This window comes from Centroberyx affinis, unplaced genomic scaffold (genome assembly GCF_046629955.1).
Source record: "Centroberyx affinis isolate AG114_WGS23_722 - 3 ecotype Tasmania unplaced genomic scaffold, CSIRO-AGI_Caff_v1 ptg003272l_1, whole genome shotgun sequence".
Taxonomy (NCBI): domain Eukaryota; kingdom Metazoa; phylum Chordata; class Actinopteri; order Beryciformes; family Berycidae; genus Centroberyx; species Centroberyx affinis.
In genome coordinates, this window is record NW_027281291.1 from 182,781 (window position 1) to 200,128 (window position 17,348).

The window sequence follows — 17,348 nt, forward strand, 5'->3', positions numbered from 1 at the left end:
ATTCCATTTCTTGGTGTACAAAGCACAAAACGTATTCCTCCACTGTCCAGAACCTTGTAGGGCCTCTGAACAAAGGCTAGTTACCAGCTAAGGTAGCTGGTAGAATAGGTACTAGTCAGCCACTATCAAAATAATTGGCTTGTGACTAGTGTTGATTTCATAGTCCGTTGATATATCCTCTTGTTCATTGCAGCTGAACTTGAAGTTTGAGATTGAAGTTCTGTGTAAGAACTTGTCTCTGGACATCAATGATCTGAAGCCAGGAAATCTGCTGAAGGACAAGGACAAGCTGAAGAGTCTGGAGGAGCAGCTGTCGGCACCAAAGAAAGAGGCAAAGCCTCCGGAGGAGATGCTCCCTATTGTCACCACAGGTGGGTTCTCTACCTTGCTTGGGCAAATTCCTGCCCTTGTAAGTTGCATACATTTAAATCTGAAAGTTTTTTTATTGTTTGAGCTGAGTACATTTATTTTGGTTAGGATTTGCATCTACTTGAGTTTTATTCATTTTTAATTTCTGCTTATTTGCTGCTCATGGTGCCATGCTGTTCTGCTTCCCCTTCTGATTTTAATCAAAATAGCGTTTTGTAACCAACAGGAGACTTTCTTCCATTTGCAGCTGCCCCCTCCACCCCTGCAGCAACCACCACCACCTGCACAACAACTGGGCCCCCAACCCCACAGTTCAGTTACCATGACATCAATGTGTATGCCCTGGCAGGTCTGGCCCCACACATCAATATCAATATCAACGTAAGTATCAGGTCCCTGCAAACCACTGGCTGAGGCGCTTTTTATGATAACAATACCCGCATTGAATGATGGGCAGTGAAATACAGCAAATTCACACAATTGAAACCCCCAGTCTTCTGGTCTTAAGCACTACAGTGTCTCCAGTCCAAAATACACAGGACTAAAAGTCATTGGATGGATATTTGGAGTTAGCTGCTAATTTCCTCTCCTATTTCCTCCCTGTTCTCTTACACTCTCTCTTCCCCCTCACCGCCCTCCCTCTATTATAAAACATTCCCTTCCACTCCTCACCCTGTACTCACTCTCATTTTCTGCTCCTTTCTTGTTGTCTTCCTCTCCTGCTTGCTTTGTCTTTCCTCCTTGTAGATCCCCCTGCTACAAGCTCATCCACAGCTGAAGCAGTGTGTACGGCAGTCAGTGGAGCGGGCAGTCCAGGAGTTGGTGCATCCTGTGGTTGATCGCTCCATCAAAATTGCCATGACGACATGTGAGCAGATCGTCAGGAAGGACTTTGCACTGGACTCGGAGGAGTCCCGCATGCGTGTGGCTGCCCACCACATGATGAGGAACCTGACTGCTGGCATGGCCATGATCACCTGCCGTGAGCCTCTGCTCATGAGCATTGCCACCAACCTTAAGAACAGCTTCGCTGCTGCACTTAGGGTATGGTTAACACTTACATGGAGGTGTATTTCCTTAAACGCAAATGTTCTTTGGGTTAAAGAAAATGCACAGAATAGGGACAGCACTGAAACTGAATAGAGAGTTGTTTTTAGGAATAATTACAGATTCATAGGTCATTTTAGATTAATAGGAGATGAATACATTTTGATGTAACTCCCAACAGTTGTCTCCATATGGCATGCTATTTTAACCTCCTTCCCTACCCGTTTCTTTCAAATAGCTTGTTCTTTCCCTCCATCTCTAACTTCCTCTGTTGATTCCCCCAGGCACCGACCCCCCAGCAGAGGGAGATGATGGAGGAGGCCGCAGCCAGAATCGCTCAGGACAACTGTGAACTGGCTTGCTGCTTCATCCAGAAAACGGCCGTGGAGAAGGCTGGCCCTGAAATGGACAAGAGACTAGCCACGGTGAGACTTTGAATAGGCTGACTAGCTTAACGGCCCTAATCTTAAACATGTGTTTTAGATATGTTAAGTAGAGGTTCCCCGGTAACAGTTGTTCAGAACCAATTTGAGTGGCAACTACTTTATTATGTAGATCAGCAGATGCGAGTACTGATCAGAGTACCACTGAATTAACATTCATTCATGCTGCATAGTATTGGCCTATAAAAAACAATTACATGATTATATATATTTTTGACCATCTGAAACACACATATTGTCACTATACTATGCCACCTATATTGCCCAATTTATACTGATAATACTACTGCCTCTCTGAAATCCGTCGTAGGGAGGGAAAACTTCTTTCCCTGAGTAGGCTAACTCATCAAGGTAAATGGCAAAGGACCCCAGTCCATGTCCTCTTCTCTCACTCTGTGTGCATTTAGTTACACAGTGGGTAAGGGCTACGTCTCAAGTTGTTTGTCTCCTGGTCTGTGCATCGCGAAATGACAGTAGCACAGCCAGCTTTATATAATGTGATGACAATTTGACAAATTTAAGACTAAAATTTAAAAAAAATTAAAAATCCTCCTGGGCCCCCCAGGTAAAACCTGTGTATGAGAAACTATAGAACAGCTATGGAATCTGCCTTGGTTTCCTTTCCAGAATGTTTTTTGTTTTTTTAATACCTTTTTAAAAGAGAAAGTGTGTCTGGGTTTGTTTTGTGACCTGCAGAGTCAAAAGAGAGTGTCAGGGTTTTCCTTGCATTTTAAAATGATAAGCAGCCAGGTACTTTTTCTGCCCAAATGTAATGATTGTATCTTCTTGCAGGAGTTTGAGCTGAGGAAGCACGCACGCCAGGAGGGACGTCGTTACTGTGACCCTGTGGTGCTGACCTACCAGGCTGAACGTATGCCTGAGCAGATCAGACTCAAGGTATGACCGTTGTTGTCTACCATCAGCATTACTGCATCAGAACTATAGCTTCTAATAATCACACCAGGATAAAATCACTTGAACTAGATTTGCTACTAGAGAAATGTTAAATGACTTGTAGAAAGTTCTGAGTCATGAGAGCAAACGTGGGCAGTGTAAATTCTCAGTGGCTGAGCTCAGGATCTAGTGATACCATCAGCAGGGAAGCCTGCTGGACAGCACATAGAAATACGCTACTAGAGTGAATGGCCCTGCTGCGACTCCTGACAAATGAAGGAATGTTGCTTGAGACCCTGTGCAGACTGTGGATGCTGCCTCTGTATTTAACTGTGTTCATGTGTGTTGTAGGTGGGAGGAGTGGACCCCAAACAACTGGCTGTCTATGAGGAGTTTGCTAGGAACGTTCCAGGCTTCCTACCCAGCAATGACCTCTCTCAACCCACTGGCTTCCTGGCTCAACCCATGAAGGTGAGTTTCTTCTTGTGGCCCCAAAAATCCAAAACTCTGCACCACTAACTACAGAGAAAAGAAGGGATCAAACACTCCTTCGCATTCAACCTAATCTCCCCTCGTCTGTTTTTTTTTTTCTTCAAGAGCAGCAAGTGTGTGTCATATTTATAGTAGTGTATAACACAGCAGACCTTAATTCCATTTCTCCTTTCTTCGATTAACAGCAACAGGCATGGGCCACTGATGATGTGGCCCAGATCTATGATAAGTGCATGGCGGACTTGGAACAGCACCTTCATGCCATCCCTCCGGCCCTCGCCATGAACCCCCAGACCCAGGCTCTGCGCAGTCTGCTAGAGGCCGTGGTCTTGGCCAGGAACTCCAGGGATGGCATCGCTGCACTGGGCCTTCTGCAGAAGGTAGCACAATTACTACCCATATAATAGTCTTGTGTAGCCATACCGTCAAGTCTTCAGTGCTCCAACCACTAACCCTAACCTGTGCAGACTCGTGTTACTAAGTCTTCCTCTCAATTTTCCAGGCGGTGGAGGGTCTTCTGGATGCTACTAGCGGGGCTGATGCTGACCTGCTGCTGCGCTACAGGGAGTGCCACCTGCTGGTGCTTAAAGCCCTGCAGGATGGACGTGCCTATGGGCCCCAGTGGTGCAACAAGCAGATCACTAGGTGAGACTTTTTTAACTAGCCATGTTGCTGTCTGGAGCTGAAACCCAGTCTTCATACCTTTTCAAACAGGGTAGATGGGTAGATGCTATATATTTTAAATTTGATTTCAGGGATATTGGAAAGGAGGGAAACATTCCCCCTAGTGGTACATGATATAAGGTTACTCCAATTACATGATATTCAGCAATAATCCTGGCTGTTTGCTTGAAGAAACACACGTTAAATGCATGAAGGTGAATGGAGAATTTCGGACAACTTGCCGCATGTCTAATCTGTCTCCTGTGTTTTCCTGTTTGTAGATGTCTGATTGAGTGCCGCGATGAGTACAAGTACAATGTAGAGGCAGTGGAGCTGCTGATCAGAAACCACCTGGTGAACATGCAGCAGTACGACCTGCACCTTGCACAGGTACGCGGTTAACACCTTCACTTGAAGAATCATTTACTCAGTGTACTTTGTTTCATTTATGTAGCATACCAGACCTTATATTAGTTTATGTGCCATAGCCTCTTGTTTGTGAGCACAATGAGCTGTGTGCCTATTGCTGGTGGGTTTTTGCATGACAATAGTTGTAATCAAAGGATGGATTGGAGAATCAGTTTCTTATTTGTGTCTTTGGGATGGAAAGTTTAAATGCTGCTACAGGCTAACCTGTATCTCTTTCCTTCCAGTCTATGGAGAATGGGCTGCACTACATGGCAGTTGCATTTGCCATGCAGTTGGTGAAGCTGTTGCTGGTGGATGAGCGCACTGTCAGCCACATCACCGAGGCTGACCTCTTCCACACAATTGAGACCCTAATGAGGACCAGCGCACACTCCAGAGCCAACGCACCTGAGGGGTAACTGAGATGCAATTTTAGTTTTATAGAAAAATGTTTTTCATTAGTTGACACTTTTATCCATTAAAGTAAAATCAAGCACTTCATAAATAATTGCTGGCAGTGGATGGACTAGATACGATTCAGATATTGGGCGCAATTTGAGTCATCATTAACATTAATATCCTAATTCATTTTTCTTTGATAGCAGCAACAATTTTAAATTGATCTCACTTTTTGTAAATGGTGAATCTTTTAGATTCACATTCTTTTAGATTACGAAACTGTGCTGTTCTGATTGACGTTCTCTGACCTTTAACGTCTCTCTTTTCCTTCTCTTTCTCCTCCCCCCAGTCTTCCCCAGCTGATGGATGTTGTTCGCTCCAACTATGAGGCCATGATTGATCGAGCACATGGCGGGCCCAACTTCATGATGCACTCTGGGATCTCACAGGCATCAGAATATGACGACCCACCGGGCCTGAGGGAGAAGGCGGAGTACCTGCTGAGGGAATGGGTCAACCTTTACCACTCTGCAGCTGCTGGCAGGGACAGCACCAAGGCCTTCTCTGCCTTTGTTGGACAGGTAAACGTCATATGTTATCCACACAGTCGAAACTGCTAATACCTCTTAACGTTCCCAAAGCGCCACCTGTTACTGTCCATTGGAAACATGCATTTGCTGTTATTCAAAGAACATTATCTCTCCCATCCCTCACCTTTTCTCATCTCTCCCTCCTTTTCCCCTAGATGCACCAGCAGGGCATCCTGAAGACGGATGACCTCATCACACGGTTCTTCCGGCTGTGCACAGAGATGTGCGTGGAGATCAGCTACCGGGCGCAGGCTGAGCAGCAGCACAACCCAGCGGCCAGTGCAGCCATCATCAGGGCCAAGTGCTACCACAACCTGGACGCCTTTGTTAGGCTCATCGCCCTGCTGGTCAAACACTCTGGAGAGGCCACCAACACGGTTACTAAGATCAACCTGCTCAACAAGGTAGAACATTATGGAAATAAAAGTACTGCTAGCTCTCTGCTAGCAGTGCTAGCTCTCTGTTTTGGGGTTGCAAGGATTGGACCCTGTCTAGTTTGTCCTGATGTGCGTTCTGTCTGTCTCTAGGTGCTCGGGATTGTAGTCGGGGTGTTGATCCAGGACCATGATGTCCGTCAGACAGAATTCCAACAGCTGCCATACCACCGCATTTTCATCATGCTGCTGCTGGAGCTCAACGCCCCAGAACATGTCCTTGAGACCATCAACTTCCAGACACTCACCGCCTTCTGGTAGGAGACACACACACAGACACACACACACACACACCTAGATTAACCAAATCTGAAGGTTCTCCCACTACCAGGGAACCGCCTGCTTTGGTTATGTAAAATCACCACATAACTGCCCAGGGATAAAGTGATCAGTCAGGAGAATGGAGGAGGCTATGCTAGTGTTGATAGAAATTGTGTTGTATCAGATGCTAGGCTCTGCATGTGATTGTTGCACCAACTGAAAGGTTTTTCCTCCCTTCAGTAACACCTTCCACATCCTAAGACCCACCAAAGCACCTGGCTTTGTCTACGCCTGGCTGGAGCTCATCTCCCATCGCATCTTCATTGCCAGGATGCTGGCGCACACACCGCAGCAGAAGGTGAGCAAGAACAACAAAACACTTTCTCTGACACACACACACACACACACACACACACACACACACACACACTATCAATACTTTGAGATTGTTCTTGGAGCTACATTGATACACAAAAGTTGCTGCTTTGCCCATAATTTGTTCTTGAGTCTGGTACTATAGACTGATCTTGTTTCCCCACCCTGCAGGGATGGCCCATGTACGCTCAGCTGCTGATTGACCTCTTCAAGTACCTGGCCCCATTCCTGAGGAATGTAGAGCTCAACAAACCTATGCAAATCCTCTACAAGGTGCACTATTTCTCCTTTTCCTCTATTTACCTGCAGAACAGATGGCTGCCATGTTTCAGTCAAGATTGTCAAAGATGAAATCCATGTGTCTTAAAAGTTCTTTAGTCCTCAGTTTACCTTTTTTTTTTTTTTAACAACCATGTAATTTTGATATGTTGTGGTATATACTCTGAAATACTGGGGAGTGTTTGTTTTATATTTGAAATAAAGTCCATTAAATGTAATGATTACAAAGCTTACATCTAATCTATTTTCTCCTCCTTTGTCTTTACTTTATTCCTTTCTTCAGGGCACCCTGCGAGTGCTCCTGGTCCTGCTGCACGACTTCCCAGAGTTCCTGTGTGATTACCACTACGGCTTCTGTGATGTTATCCCGCCCAACTGCATCCAGCTCCGCAACCTCATCCTCAGTGCCTTTCCACGCAACATGAGGCTCCCTGACCCCTTCACGCCCAACCTCAAGGTAGAGACACACACACACACATCCATCAATGGCTGATCACACACTGCGTGACAAGTGCTCTGAAGTTTGGATTTGCTTTGGGAGATCAAATTAACATTTCTTAATGCAGTATCTGCATTAAGGGAGGTGATGCATCAAACATCAAGCACAATATAATGAGAACATTGTAAATAGCTGACTTTTACAGCTGCTGTTTATTGCTGAAAGATGGCATTTATCTTTTTTGTTATTACATTTGGTTTTTCCATTTTAAGTATTGTGTGAAATTGTTTTACAGTGCAAGTTATGTAGTTAATAATTGGCTAACCAAATGTGAAATGGCTTACCTGGCTAGCTAAATTTAAATGGCATATAGATACGTTTAGATACATATTATATTAGATTTAGTGTTGCTGTGGCTTAGTATAGCAGTGGACATCAGCTGTTAGTGTTTGACATGGCTGGTACAATTTTGACGTTTTTTGACATTTGGGTCTGATGGATTTCTCTCCTCCATCCACGCCCCTGCTGCAGGTGGACATGCTGAGTGAGATTAACATCGCTCCCCGGATCCTCACCAACTTCACTGGGGTCATGCCGTCCCAGTTCAAGAAGGATCTGGACTCCTACCTGAAGACTCGGTCACCGGTCACTTTCCTCTCTGAACTGCGCAGCAACCTGCAGGTATTGGCAGGGTCGCAGCAAAGCTTGATTTGGACAACACTGGGCACCGAGATCTGCCATCTACTAAACAGAATCTATCAAATCCCTGCATTAACCTCTCCTTTCTATCTTCCTGTCCCAGGTGTCCAATGAGCCAGGAAACCGCTACAACATCCAGCTGATCAATGCTCTGGTGTTGTATGTGGGCACACAGGCTATCGCTCACATCCACAACAAGGGCAGCACCCCCTCCATGAGCACCATCACCCACTCTGCACACATGGACATCTTCCAGAACCTGGCCGTGGACCTGGACACAGAGGGTAAGACGGAAAGCACCACTTTTGGATGTTTGGGTTTATTATTTCCGACATGGTTACCTCCTTAGTCTCTTCTGGTTAGCCGACTTCACACAACTTCGGTGATACCGAATAACTGGTCCCTTTTGGACAGAGCTGTATGGCCTTCAGTCTATTTTTGGGTCTAACCTAGACACTTGATTTTACAAAATCTGCAGTTGCATCTGTATTTAAATAACTATTTGAAAATTAGACTCCACAAGAGTGGAGCACACTGTTAATCAGGTTTAATTTTTTTTCAGGGCGTTACCTGTTCTTGAACGCGATAGCCAATCAGCTACGCTACCCCAACAGCCACACCCACTACTTCAGCTGCACCATGCTCTATCTGTTTGCTGAGGCCAACACTGAGGCCATCCAGGAGCAGATCACCAGGTGAGACTGAAGTTTTCTGAAGTTTGTCAGAGACTGTGTGTGTGTGTGTGTGTGTGTGTTGGCCAAAAGTGTGTTCGGACTGGGTGGGATAAAAGTATTTTAGTAGGATCACTTTTGTCATGTTGAAGCTAATAAATCCAGCCTTTGACAACCTTGCCTGTTGAAAACCAGTTTTAATGTTTCAGTCCACTCTGTTGTGCTGTTGACTAAAGCAGGCTCCTTCTCTGCAGGGTTCTGTTGGAGAGGCTGATAGTGAACAGGCCCCACCCCTGGGGGCTTCTCATCACCTTCATTGAGCTAATCAAGAATCCTGCCTTCAAGTTCTGGAGCCACGACTTTGTGCACTGTGCCCCCGAGATTGAAAAGTAGGTTTTTCTGTTCTTCAACTCGCTGTCCCTTAATGCTCGTCATTCGTACACCACTGCATGGTTACACTGATGTATATCAGAAATTGAAATGAATTGCTAAACATTTTATTTGGACATGTCTTATGTCCTTTTAGAGGTTAAAATGTTTTACTCAACATTGACGTCTCCTGTGGTATCAGCGTGTTTACTGTTCTGTCCCTCTCCTCCTCCTGCGTATTCTACCTGCATCTCTGCTCCGCTCTCGTCTCAGGCTGTTCCAGTCGGTAGCGCAGTGCTGCATGGGACAGAAGCAGGCCCAGCAGGTGATGGAAGGCACTGGTGCCAGCTAGCCTGTGTCCCGACCAGCCTGGAGCCTATGGGAGAGATGCCGCGGCCTTGACCCACCCCACACACACACACCTCCTCCTTTACTGTTGGCACTGGACAAACTGGCAGCGACGCTCATTCTAAATGTGGATAAAAAAGGACTACTGCTCACAGATCTAAAGAGTTTGATTTTTGTTTTGTTTTTCTCCCCCTTGGGGCTGAATTGAGATGGAGAGAATGGATTGGGACATGCTGTTTAATATAATTTTTTTGATGCTTTGATGTAAATATTGAGGAAAAAAAAAGGGAGAGCGGGGGAGTAGAAAAGTGGAGAACGATGAACGTGTCCAATAAAATGTAACATGACATGTAAAGACATCTAAACATATTTTCACTCACTACCAAAGTCCTTGGTTTGCTTCCCTTCCCACAAGATCTAGTTTTTTTTTTTTTGCATTTTTCTGACTTTTTTTTGCTTTCAGAAGCTGAATGGTAGAGGATTGAAGAAAAAAAAAGCTGCCTGCTACTTTCATTTGATTCCTTTTTTTTCCCCAAGTGGGACAGGAAGGTGTAGTTTAGTCTCCTGGGTGGGGTGGGGGGGGTCTACTCCTGGTGTGTGTGGGGTGTGGTGGTGGAGACAATTGCTGATGGTATGTCCATTTGAAACTGGCTCTGAAAGCTTCTCCCTGGCACTTGTAAAATTGTGGAAAGTGAGGATGGTGAAATCGTATCTTGACAATTTGTACAAAGATCCAAATTGAAGAACAACAAAAGAAGGACCAATACAGCCCATTTTGTAAGGATTTTGAATGTTTTGTAAATGTATTGGTCCGTGTGTTGTATTTTGTAGTCCTTTCTAGTTGCCTTTAGTTCTTGCTACTTAACTGCAGTATGCATACATACAGGAAATAAAGCATTCAAACTGAACTGCATTTGTGTTTATTTAGGACCACAAGAATAACTTGTATATAGTGCTGATATACCCAGTGTTTCTTAAGTAGGTATACATTTTTATATACATTAGTAGTCATTGTGTATTACATATTTTTCCTGTTTCCAGGTATACCTATTGGTTACGGACTGTTGAATGCTGAAATATTTTGTTAAAATGACTAAATACGTTAAAAAATGACAAATTAAACAGCTTTGTTTTTCATTATTAAAAATTGTATACCTACTTTTGAAACATGCTGTATTGTGCTTTTATTAGAAAAGGGGAAATGGTTGTACTGTATATCATGTACATTTTAACTAGTTCATCCAAAACAAATCCCCATGGCTACAGAACCTGGAAATGTCCTAGAACTAAAGTTGTGACTTGGAAAATGACATAACTGTCAAAGTGAATGAACTTTAATTTTGTTTAAGCTGTAAAATATAGTAACCTGAGACTATCTATGATTGTTAAACTTTGGCACTGTGTATAGACCTAATGATCAAAATTGATCATTAGATGTGCATAGGTAGAAATCACATTTTGATAAACCTTGAGATTGATGTGAATAGGTTCTTGGCTGTATTCCTACAGCAAGTTTGACATGCATATCTGGTTTTTAAAATATTAAAATGCCTGTTTTTCACATAGCAAAACGGATCAGGAGGTATATCAGTTATTTTCACAACATATTGCTGATGAGAGATGCAGACAAGTACTACTCATTAAAATCTAAATGTTTGATTTTCAGCACCAATGTGTAGACCCCCTGCCACAGCAGTGGCAAAAATAAAGCTTTGAGACTACGCAATGATGAGGCCCACTCTGGTGCCCTCATCACACAAATCCATCTAAGGTGATGTTTGATTATATGCAACAGTCAGAATCATAACAATGAGATTCATTTGTTGAGTTATTACTCCTACTTTGTTTTCAAGGTTTAGATAAGTGATGAAGCCTTTGGAAAAGCTGCTTTGAACCATCATGTCTGATTGGGATTTTTTTTTTTTTTTGATTGAAGAACCACTGGGCAGTTTTATTTTGGCCCTCATACAAAGACTCAACACATGATCATCAATGAACTGAATGAAAACATTTCAGTCAGTCAAGGACAGGAACCCTCATGCATGTATAAATACGATCAGAATTTATACAACACTGCACACATTTTAAAGGGCAACAGCTAAGGCAAACAATGGCCACTACCACACAATTTCAGTTCGGGGTGGCCTGGTGTTTTTCATGAATATCCTTGTTTTCAATAAGGATAACGGCAAACAAAAAACCATCATACAAAAATATATGAATGAACACTTTCTAGCAGTGTATATTGAGAGTGCAAACAGGAAGACGCTCCAGCCTCCTTCGCACCCCGTCGCTGCACTCATGACTCGGTGAGCTCCATCAGTCTGTGCAGGATGCTCTTCTGTCCGCAGTGCACCTGCAGCGCCCTCTGCTGCCTGCCGCTCAGTCCCGCAAGCGCTACCTTGTCCTCTATTAGCACCCGGTCGCTGTCCGCACCCTCCCCCTCCTTCCCGTCCCCATCTCCGTAGGAATTCAGAGTCAAACGGGCCGCAGCGTGGATGAGCCGCCGCCACGGAGCCTTCAGTCCGGGGAGACCCTCGTCGGAGAAAGCCAGGGAAATCTTCTCCTCCTCGTCCTCCTCCTCTTCTTCTTCCTCCCATCCTTCGTTCTTTCTGAACTCCTGGAACTCTTCCTCTGACATGCACAGCACCTGGAGACAGAGAGCGTATGAGATGATGAAGTAGAGTGGGAACAAAACTACATGGGCCTCTGTTAACGTGTTGATCCACATTTCAGTGAAAAAGAAGTAGCTTCCTTGATAGAAGTGATGGGAATTCAAACTAATAGACTTCTCCATTAAAAATAGATGGAGCAGGCCATCTGTACTGGTTTCCATGGATAGTTTCAGTGTTACAGGAATGAAATCTGGTAAATATTTAAACATTTATATACAGTATAAAGTAACAAAGCATTCAGTGAAGTTTCCAATAACAGCAAAGCCTCAAAGAGCAGCCTGTCTGACATGAGATGCTTTTTTCATGAACGGAAATGAATGCCAGAGCCATTTAAGGAGGTTTTTCCAGTATTCAGTGCTTGTTCAGTACAAATGCACACAATACACACAGCACTGTTCTGTGTGTTCCCTTACCTTGAGCGTGGTGTGTAGCTCCGTGTCTGTGAGGCAGCCCTGCTTGCCGAAGATGAAGGCTCCTTTCTCTCCCACCGTCTGACACAGCATCCGCCACTTCTCCTCCACCAGCCGGCGATCCAAATCGGACTGAACGCCTGGGAGGAGAGCGGGAGGGAGAGGGGAAGATGAAGAGGGAGGAAGGGAGGGGTGGAGAGGGAGAGAGAGGAACAGAGGGTTTAGGGAAGGAGGGAAGAGACAACGATAGCCCCTTCACACCGGACCTTTTTACTTTAGACACCCTGGTTGAATGCCTAGTGTAAAGGTGTTGGAGTCGGTCACCTTGTGTGGCGACTCTGTAGAGGTTGGTCATGGGGACGTCGGCCGTGTCGTTGCTGTTGCTGGAGTACGACTCGCTGAAGCCGTACATGTGCAGCAGCTGCCAGTTGGCCATCTGCCCGTAGGTGTTAAATACCTCCTCCCCCTTTCTAATGGGGCGCACGCAAACCATCTTCAGACTGTCCTGAGAAAGACACCGAATGTAAAGAGGACGAACGAGAGAAGAGGATATGAGACGGAGAGAAAAAGAAGGGAATGAGACTATGAGACATCTTTGGACGCTCCTAAAAGACACTCACACAAATCAGACAACCAAAGGTTTGTCATGGCGACACAACAGTGACAGTGTTGTCACAACTGGAAAAGTGAAATCCCAGGCTCCGTTACTGTGATGCACTTTTTTTAGTTTTGAAAAAGAAAATAGATTTTCAATTATTGTCAATAAAAAAAAAAACAGCATGGACTTACTACAGAACCGTCCTTATATAATCAGTATTTTCACTTTGGACTTTACATATGTTGACATATGTTCATCAACAAGGGTTTTATTTTGAATTGTGACTGGAGGTCCTACTCTGGCTGGCTTGACACTGGTACAGGGTTTTCCCTGCATAAAGAATTTTCTGGCGGCCGCCGATCTGATTTTCTGGGTCGCCGATAATACATTTTGAAGAACTGGGGGGAAAAAACGGCAATAAAATCCTTTTCAAAATCAGTTTTACGGTTGTTTGAATTTCTGACCAGCAGAGGGCACTGTAACTAATCTCAGTACCTCACAAAACAAAACGAGAGATTTTCTCTTTTCTGCAGCTCCGCTCTGCCACGACTTAAAAGCGCTGACTGCTGGTATGCGCAAATATTGCCCTATGTATAGAAGTTAAGTTAAATGTATTTGATGAACTGTTTTTTACTGAGCTCAGGAATAACAGCCATCTACATAGCAAGCAATATTCTGATTAAATTTGCCAATTTTAACCTCGGTGAGTGACACCATCGATTTTAGCCTGGCAGCATAGACAGGTCTGAAATGATCTGGTTCAGTGATGTGTATTCCAGATGTTTTTCTTGCAGACTAAACAACAAACAGCAAACCATGAGATCTGGATGGCATATATTTGAAAAATATGTTTTCCTGTTTCCGACATGTCCCCTCACCAGTGTGTACTCCAGATTGGCGTTGTGACTCGACACGTGGTTAAGCATGTCGGCCATAGGAACCATCATCGGTGGGTTGGGGGCCTTCTCCTCCTCCTCCTCCTCCTCCTCCTCTTCCTCTTCCTCTTCCTGGGGCTCTTGGAAACTACAGCGATAACAAAGGAGAAACAGAGGAGATGGCCGAGGGGAAGGAGCAGATGACACAAGTGAGACGAAAGAAGGATGATGAAGGCAAAGAAGATCCAAATGTTGTTCGTCTCATGCCTGCTAACCTGTAGGCCATGACAAAGGCCACCAGCTTTGTGTAGAGCTCCAGGGTGTGTGTGTTGGGGTTCCAGAGATCAGGGTGCCTGCTGATGAAGGGCAGGACCACGTCTGTGTATTCCCTCTGGATGTTGGCCAGGTCTGTGTCCACCGCCTCTGGAACGCCTGTTCCCCTCAACAGTCTGTCTCTCTCCTCTTTGGACCTGGAACAATAATCAATTACGGTAAAGGATGCTAGTCTTAAAATACTGACAGCAGGACAGCAGCAGAGTCTTCTTTTAAGACGCTAGATAGGTCTGGAATAAACAGAAGAAGAACTGGGTAGTTAGCATGAGCAGTGACAGCCATCATAGCTGCACAAAGAAAAGAGTGGCATGTAGAAACTCAAACATCATCAACAGAAAATCCAAGGAAAGCACCAAGGATGGAGACAAAATAAAAAAAGAGGAACTTTATATAGTTTACACCTACATCAAGTTAAATTAGTCTCCTTTGTCTGTCACTTTCAAGCCAATCAATTAGTAGAAATTTTGACCTGACATTCTTCCTGGGAAACGTATACACTGATTGAAGATTGTTCCTCACCAGAACATGGGCTGGTCCAGCGCCCTGAAGTCAGTCCAGAGGGAGAGGTAGGGACTCCAGTGGGACTGCGGGTTAGTGTACTCATACAGCAGAGCCAGCAGCAGGGGAACCCAGCCCGACGAGTTCTCCAGGGAGGCCTTGTCTGGGAAAGAGAGAGAGAGAGAGAGAGAGAGAGAGAGAGAGAGAGAGAGAGAGAGAGAGAGAGAGAGAGAGAGAGAGAGAGAGAGAGAGAGAGAGAGAGAGAGAGAGAGAGAGAGAGAGAGAGAGAGAGAGAGAGAGAGAGAGAGAGAGAGAGAGAGAGAGAGAGGGGTAGAAACAGAGATCAGCCTCGAGCGCACACATAGCTGCAGTATGAGTTTGCAAAGATCAATATATAATCAATACAGAAACACAGAACTGTGGGGCATGTGAGCAAATGGATCAACAGAGAGACAGTGTGTCTGACAGTTAAAAGGAGACAGTCTTTCCTCCCTGCAAAGAAACAATTCCAGGGGGAAAAGACTGCATGGTACTATCAGGATACAATTTCAATGCTTAAATATCAGTATAGGTCCATTCATGCTTTTCTGTCCCTGCTTGTCACCTTGTTCCAGCAGGGCAGAGACCTTGGTTGTTCCCTGGTGGAGAAGAGCGGATCTGGGGATGGTGAACAGAACCTCCCCCTCCTCTATGTCCTCCTTAGCCAGCATGCCATACTCTGCCACTGTCCCCTCTTTGCTCACGTACACCTGGGAGGGAGAGAGAGACGTCCAGCACAAGGCACAATGTCGCTCACCTATATTACCTAAGAAATGATCTGTGTATCACAGGTTTAAGGAGACAATAATTAATGAGTGTGTCAATAAGTGAGTGAATAGCTGGCTGGCTGAATGACAGAAAGATTCAAAGCTGAAGAAACTAATGAATCTGGATGATTGATTGCACAAGTCTGGGATATACATAGAGCTCATAGTACAATAATGACTGACTGACTGGATGACCAACAAACAGACATATACAGGTTGATTTGACAGATTAACTAATACAGGCTGTCTGAGATCATTGTGTAGGTTGCAATAACAATTACCTTATTGCTGAGTGCCAAGCCGACTCGGTCACACCATTGTAGAAAGTTCTGCAGAGGCTTGAGCTCTGAGCCTTTGTCTACCTGTCAGCAAAGGGGTCACATGGATATAAAGATCATCAACACCAAAACAACAAAAAGGAATATGGCTGGAGGTGTGTGTGACTGTTCTCTGCCAGCGACAAAGTACTTGACTGTTCGATAGTCCACATGATTTCAACAATCATGTGACAAATCCAAGGTAGCCTGCTGTGTAACTTTAGTTAACTTTTATGAAGTATGTATGATTGTAAATAAAAGATGATGATTTGTTATGGTGTCATGATATAATAAATGATGGAATGATTACCAGCTAGCCTGCCAATCCGATGTTTTAATTTGCCATTATTATAACAAACAAGCAACCTATCAATCCATAATCAAACAAAAAGCCACATGAAAACTAAATAGATTTAGTTCTAGAATGAAGGCCTGTCCACACTACCAAACTGGTACCATCAATGACAACTATCACAATCCCAACCAATATGCAAGATATTAATAGATAAGATGAGCTAGTTCACACAAATACAGATACAGGTAGGCTAGACAAGATGTCAAACTTCTAGGCAACACTGCAGTCACCCATAATCGTTCAAAGTCTGGCTCTCCATTTGCACTGTTTCTCTTCCTCAGCAATAATGATATACGACTTTTCATACAGGCAAATTGAAAAAAAGAAGTGGGTTAACCCTGACTTTAGCCCAGAGCTATCTGACCTAAGGAGGACTTGTGTGCGCTGTTGCTAGGAAACCGTGCTGTCCATGGCTGTTTCCTTTAGCCAGTGACGCCGTTGCTGCTGTTTGTCTCTTGTCCGCTGTCTTTACTTAACGTTAGTTAACATTATCCATCCTTAAGAAATGGACTGCTTAGCATGGTTATCTTGGCTAACAGCTGGACTTGAGTTAGCGTAACCCCTTTCTACTCAACCAATAGATAGCCCTGTTTTTAAGTGAGTTTCTGGAGATAACCCTGCTCCGGAGAAGGTTCAGATAGCCCTGGGCTAAAGTCGGGGTTATACGACTGTAGCCCTTTATACTGTCCAATTTGCCTGTGTCAACTGTTAGTCCAGGGCTACGGAAGAAGGACTGCACCGGTGCAGTGTGAAAAGCCTGTAAAGATAACGTTAGCTAAGGAGACCGCTGCTACGTAGAGAAAGACAGCAGCGTGTAACTTACTGGGGCTAGCTAACAGCTAACCTACATACACGCACAAATAATGGCTCAAGCAAAATCAGCGTCGTTCTTCGGTTAAAATGGATTAACGCTAAATTCTAACCTTGGGTCTTTTTGCCTCTGTTGCCATTTTGAGAGTCCAAGAGTCAACGCGGTCTTGTCAGGTGCCCAGCTAGCCTCAGGGAAACGTTGTCTCAGGAGCATGCGGACTAAAGCAACACATGTGCTAGGTTTGACCAAAATGGAGGCTTGTAGGCGGTGGACATGCAGCCACATACATCCGACCAATCAGTGACCTCACAACCCCTCCTGCAGGTCAACATGCAGACAAGACGTTTTAATAGATATCTTTTTTTTCTTTCTTATGATATTGTTTTACAGGGGGGGGGGGGGGCAGATTTTGTCACATACATTTAATTTTGTATTTGTTTAGCATTAGTTTCCTTCTTCCCCCTCCCCTCATGCTATCACCCTTAAACAA

General features: G+C 44.5%; 2 protein-coding genes across 8 annotated transcripts in view; one reads left to right on the forward strand and one right to left on the reverse strand.

The window, feature by feature from the left end:
• Positions 1-10,088, forward strand: part of cnot1 (CCR4-NOT transcription complex, subunit 1) — a 28,790-nt gene extending 18,702 nt beyond the window's left edge. For 4 of the 7 annotated variants that reach the window (XM_071538431.1, XM_071538433.1, XM_071538432.1 and 1 more), the window contains exons 29-49: positions 194-371; positions 617-750; positions 1,117-1,413; positions 1,701-1,841; positions 2,652-2,756; positions 3,105-3,224; positions 3,431-3,625; positions 3,748-3,890; positions 4,190-4,298; positions 4,562-4,731; positions 5,065-5,296; positions 5,461-5,709; positions 5,833-5,996; positions 6,241-6,358; positions 6,547-6,648; positions 6,938-7,111; positions 7,625-7,774; positions 7,896-8,076; positions 8,355-8,487; positions 8,718-8,852; positions 9,106-10,088. In XM_071538431.1, coding sequence (XP_071394532.1) covers positions 194-371; positions 617-750; positions 1,117-1,413; positions 1,701-1,841; positions 2,652-2,756; positions 3,105-3,224; positions 3,431-3,625; positions 3,748-3,890; positions 4,190-4,298; positions 4,562-4,731; positions 5,065-5,296; positions 5,461-5,709; positions 5,833-5,996; positions 6,241-6,358; positions 6,547-6,648; positions 6,938-7,111; positions 7,625-7,774; positions 7,896-8,076; positions 8,355-8,487; positions 8,718-8,852; positions 9,106-9,184 — 3,309 coding nt within the window. In that variant the 3' untranslated portion in view covers positions 9,185-10,088. Of the gene's footprint in view, positions 1-193; positions 372-595; positions 751-1,116; positions 1,414-1,700; positions 1,842-2,651; positions 2,757-3,104; positions 3,225-3,430; positions 3,626-3,747; positions 3,891-4,189; positions 4,299-4,561; positions 4,732-5,064; positions 5,297-5,460; positions 5,710-5,832; positions 5,997-6,240; positions 6,359-6,546; positions 6,649-6,937; positions 7,112-7,624; positions 7,775-7,895; positions 8,077-8,354; positions 8,488-8,717; positions 8,853-9,105 lie in introns of all 7 variants that reach the window. The other 3 variants (XM_071538429.1, XM_071538427.1, XM_071538428.1) reach the window with 1 other exon arrangement.
• Positions 10,089-10,238: 150 nt separating this feature from the next.
• setd6 (SET domain containing 6, protein lysine methyltransferase) lies at positions 10,239-17,100 on the reverse strand. Its single transcript, XM_071538435.1, has 9 exons — positions 16,971-17,100; positions 15,657-15,737; positions 15,174-15,318; positions 14,591-14,732; positions 14,014-14,208; positions 13,742-13,886; positions 12,590-12,770; positions 12,269-12,405; positions 10,239-11,830 (listed from the first exon to the last, which is right to left on the reverse strand). Exons 1-9 carry the CDS (start codon positions 16,995-16,997, stop codon positions 11,480-11,482), a joined length of 1,404 nt encoding a protein of 467 aa, XP_071394536.1. The 5' UTR covers positions 16,998-17,100; the 3' UTR covers positions 10,239-11,479.
• Between the last annotated feature and the right edge of the window lie 248 nt (positions 17,101-17,348).

What these genes read in the sequence shown, in the direction of transcription:
- setd6 (XM_071538435.1), bottom strand. Translation starts at nt 16,997, where the DNA reads ATGGCAACAGAGGCAAAAAGACCCAAG. An exon ending in GCCTTTGTCATGGCCTACAG is followed by an intron (nt 13,887 to 14,013) that starts GTTAGCAGGCAT and finishes TTATCGCTGTAG; the next exon opens with TTTCCAAGAGCCCCAGGAAG. An exon ending in CTACAGAGTCGCCACACAAG is followed by an intron (nt 12,406 to 12,589) that starts GTGACCGACTCC and finishes CTCTCCTCCCAG; the next exon opens with GCGTTCAGTCCGATTTGGAT.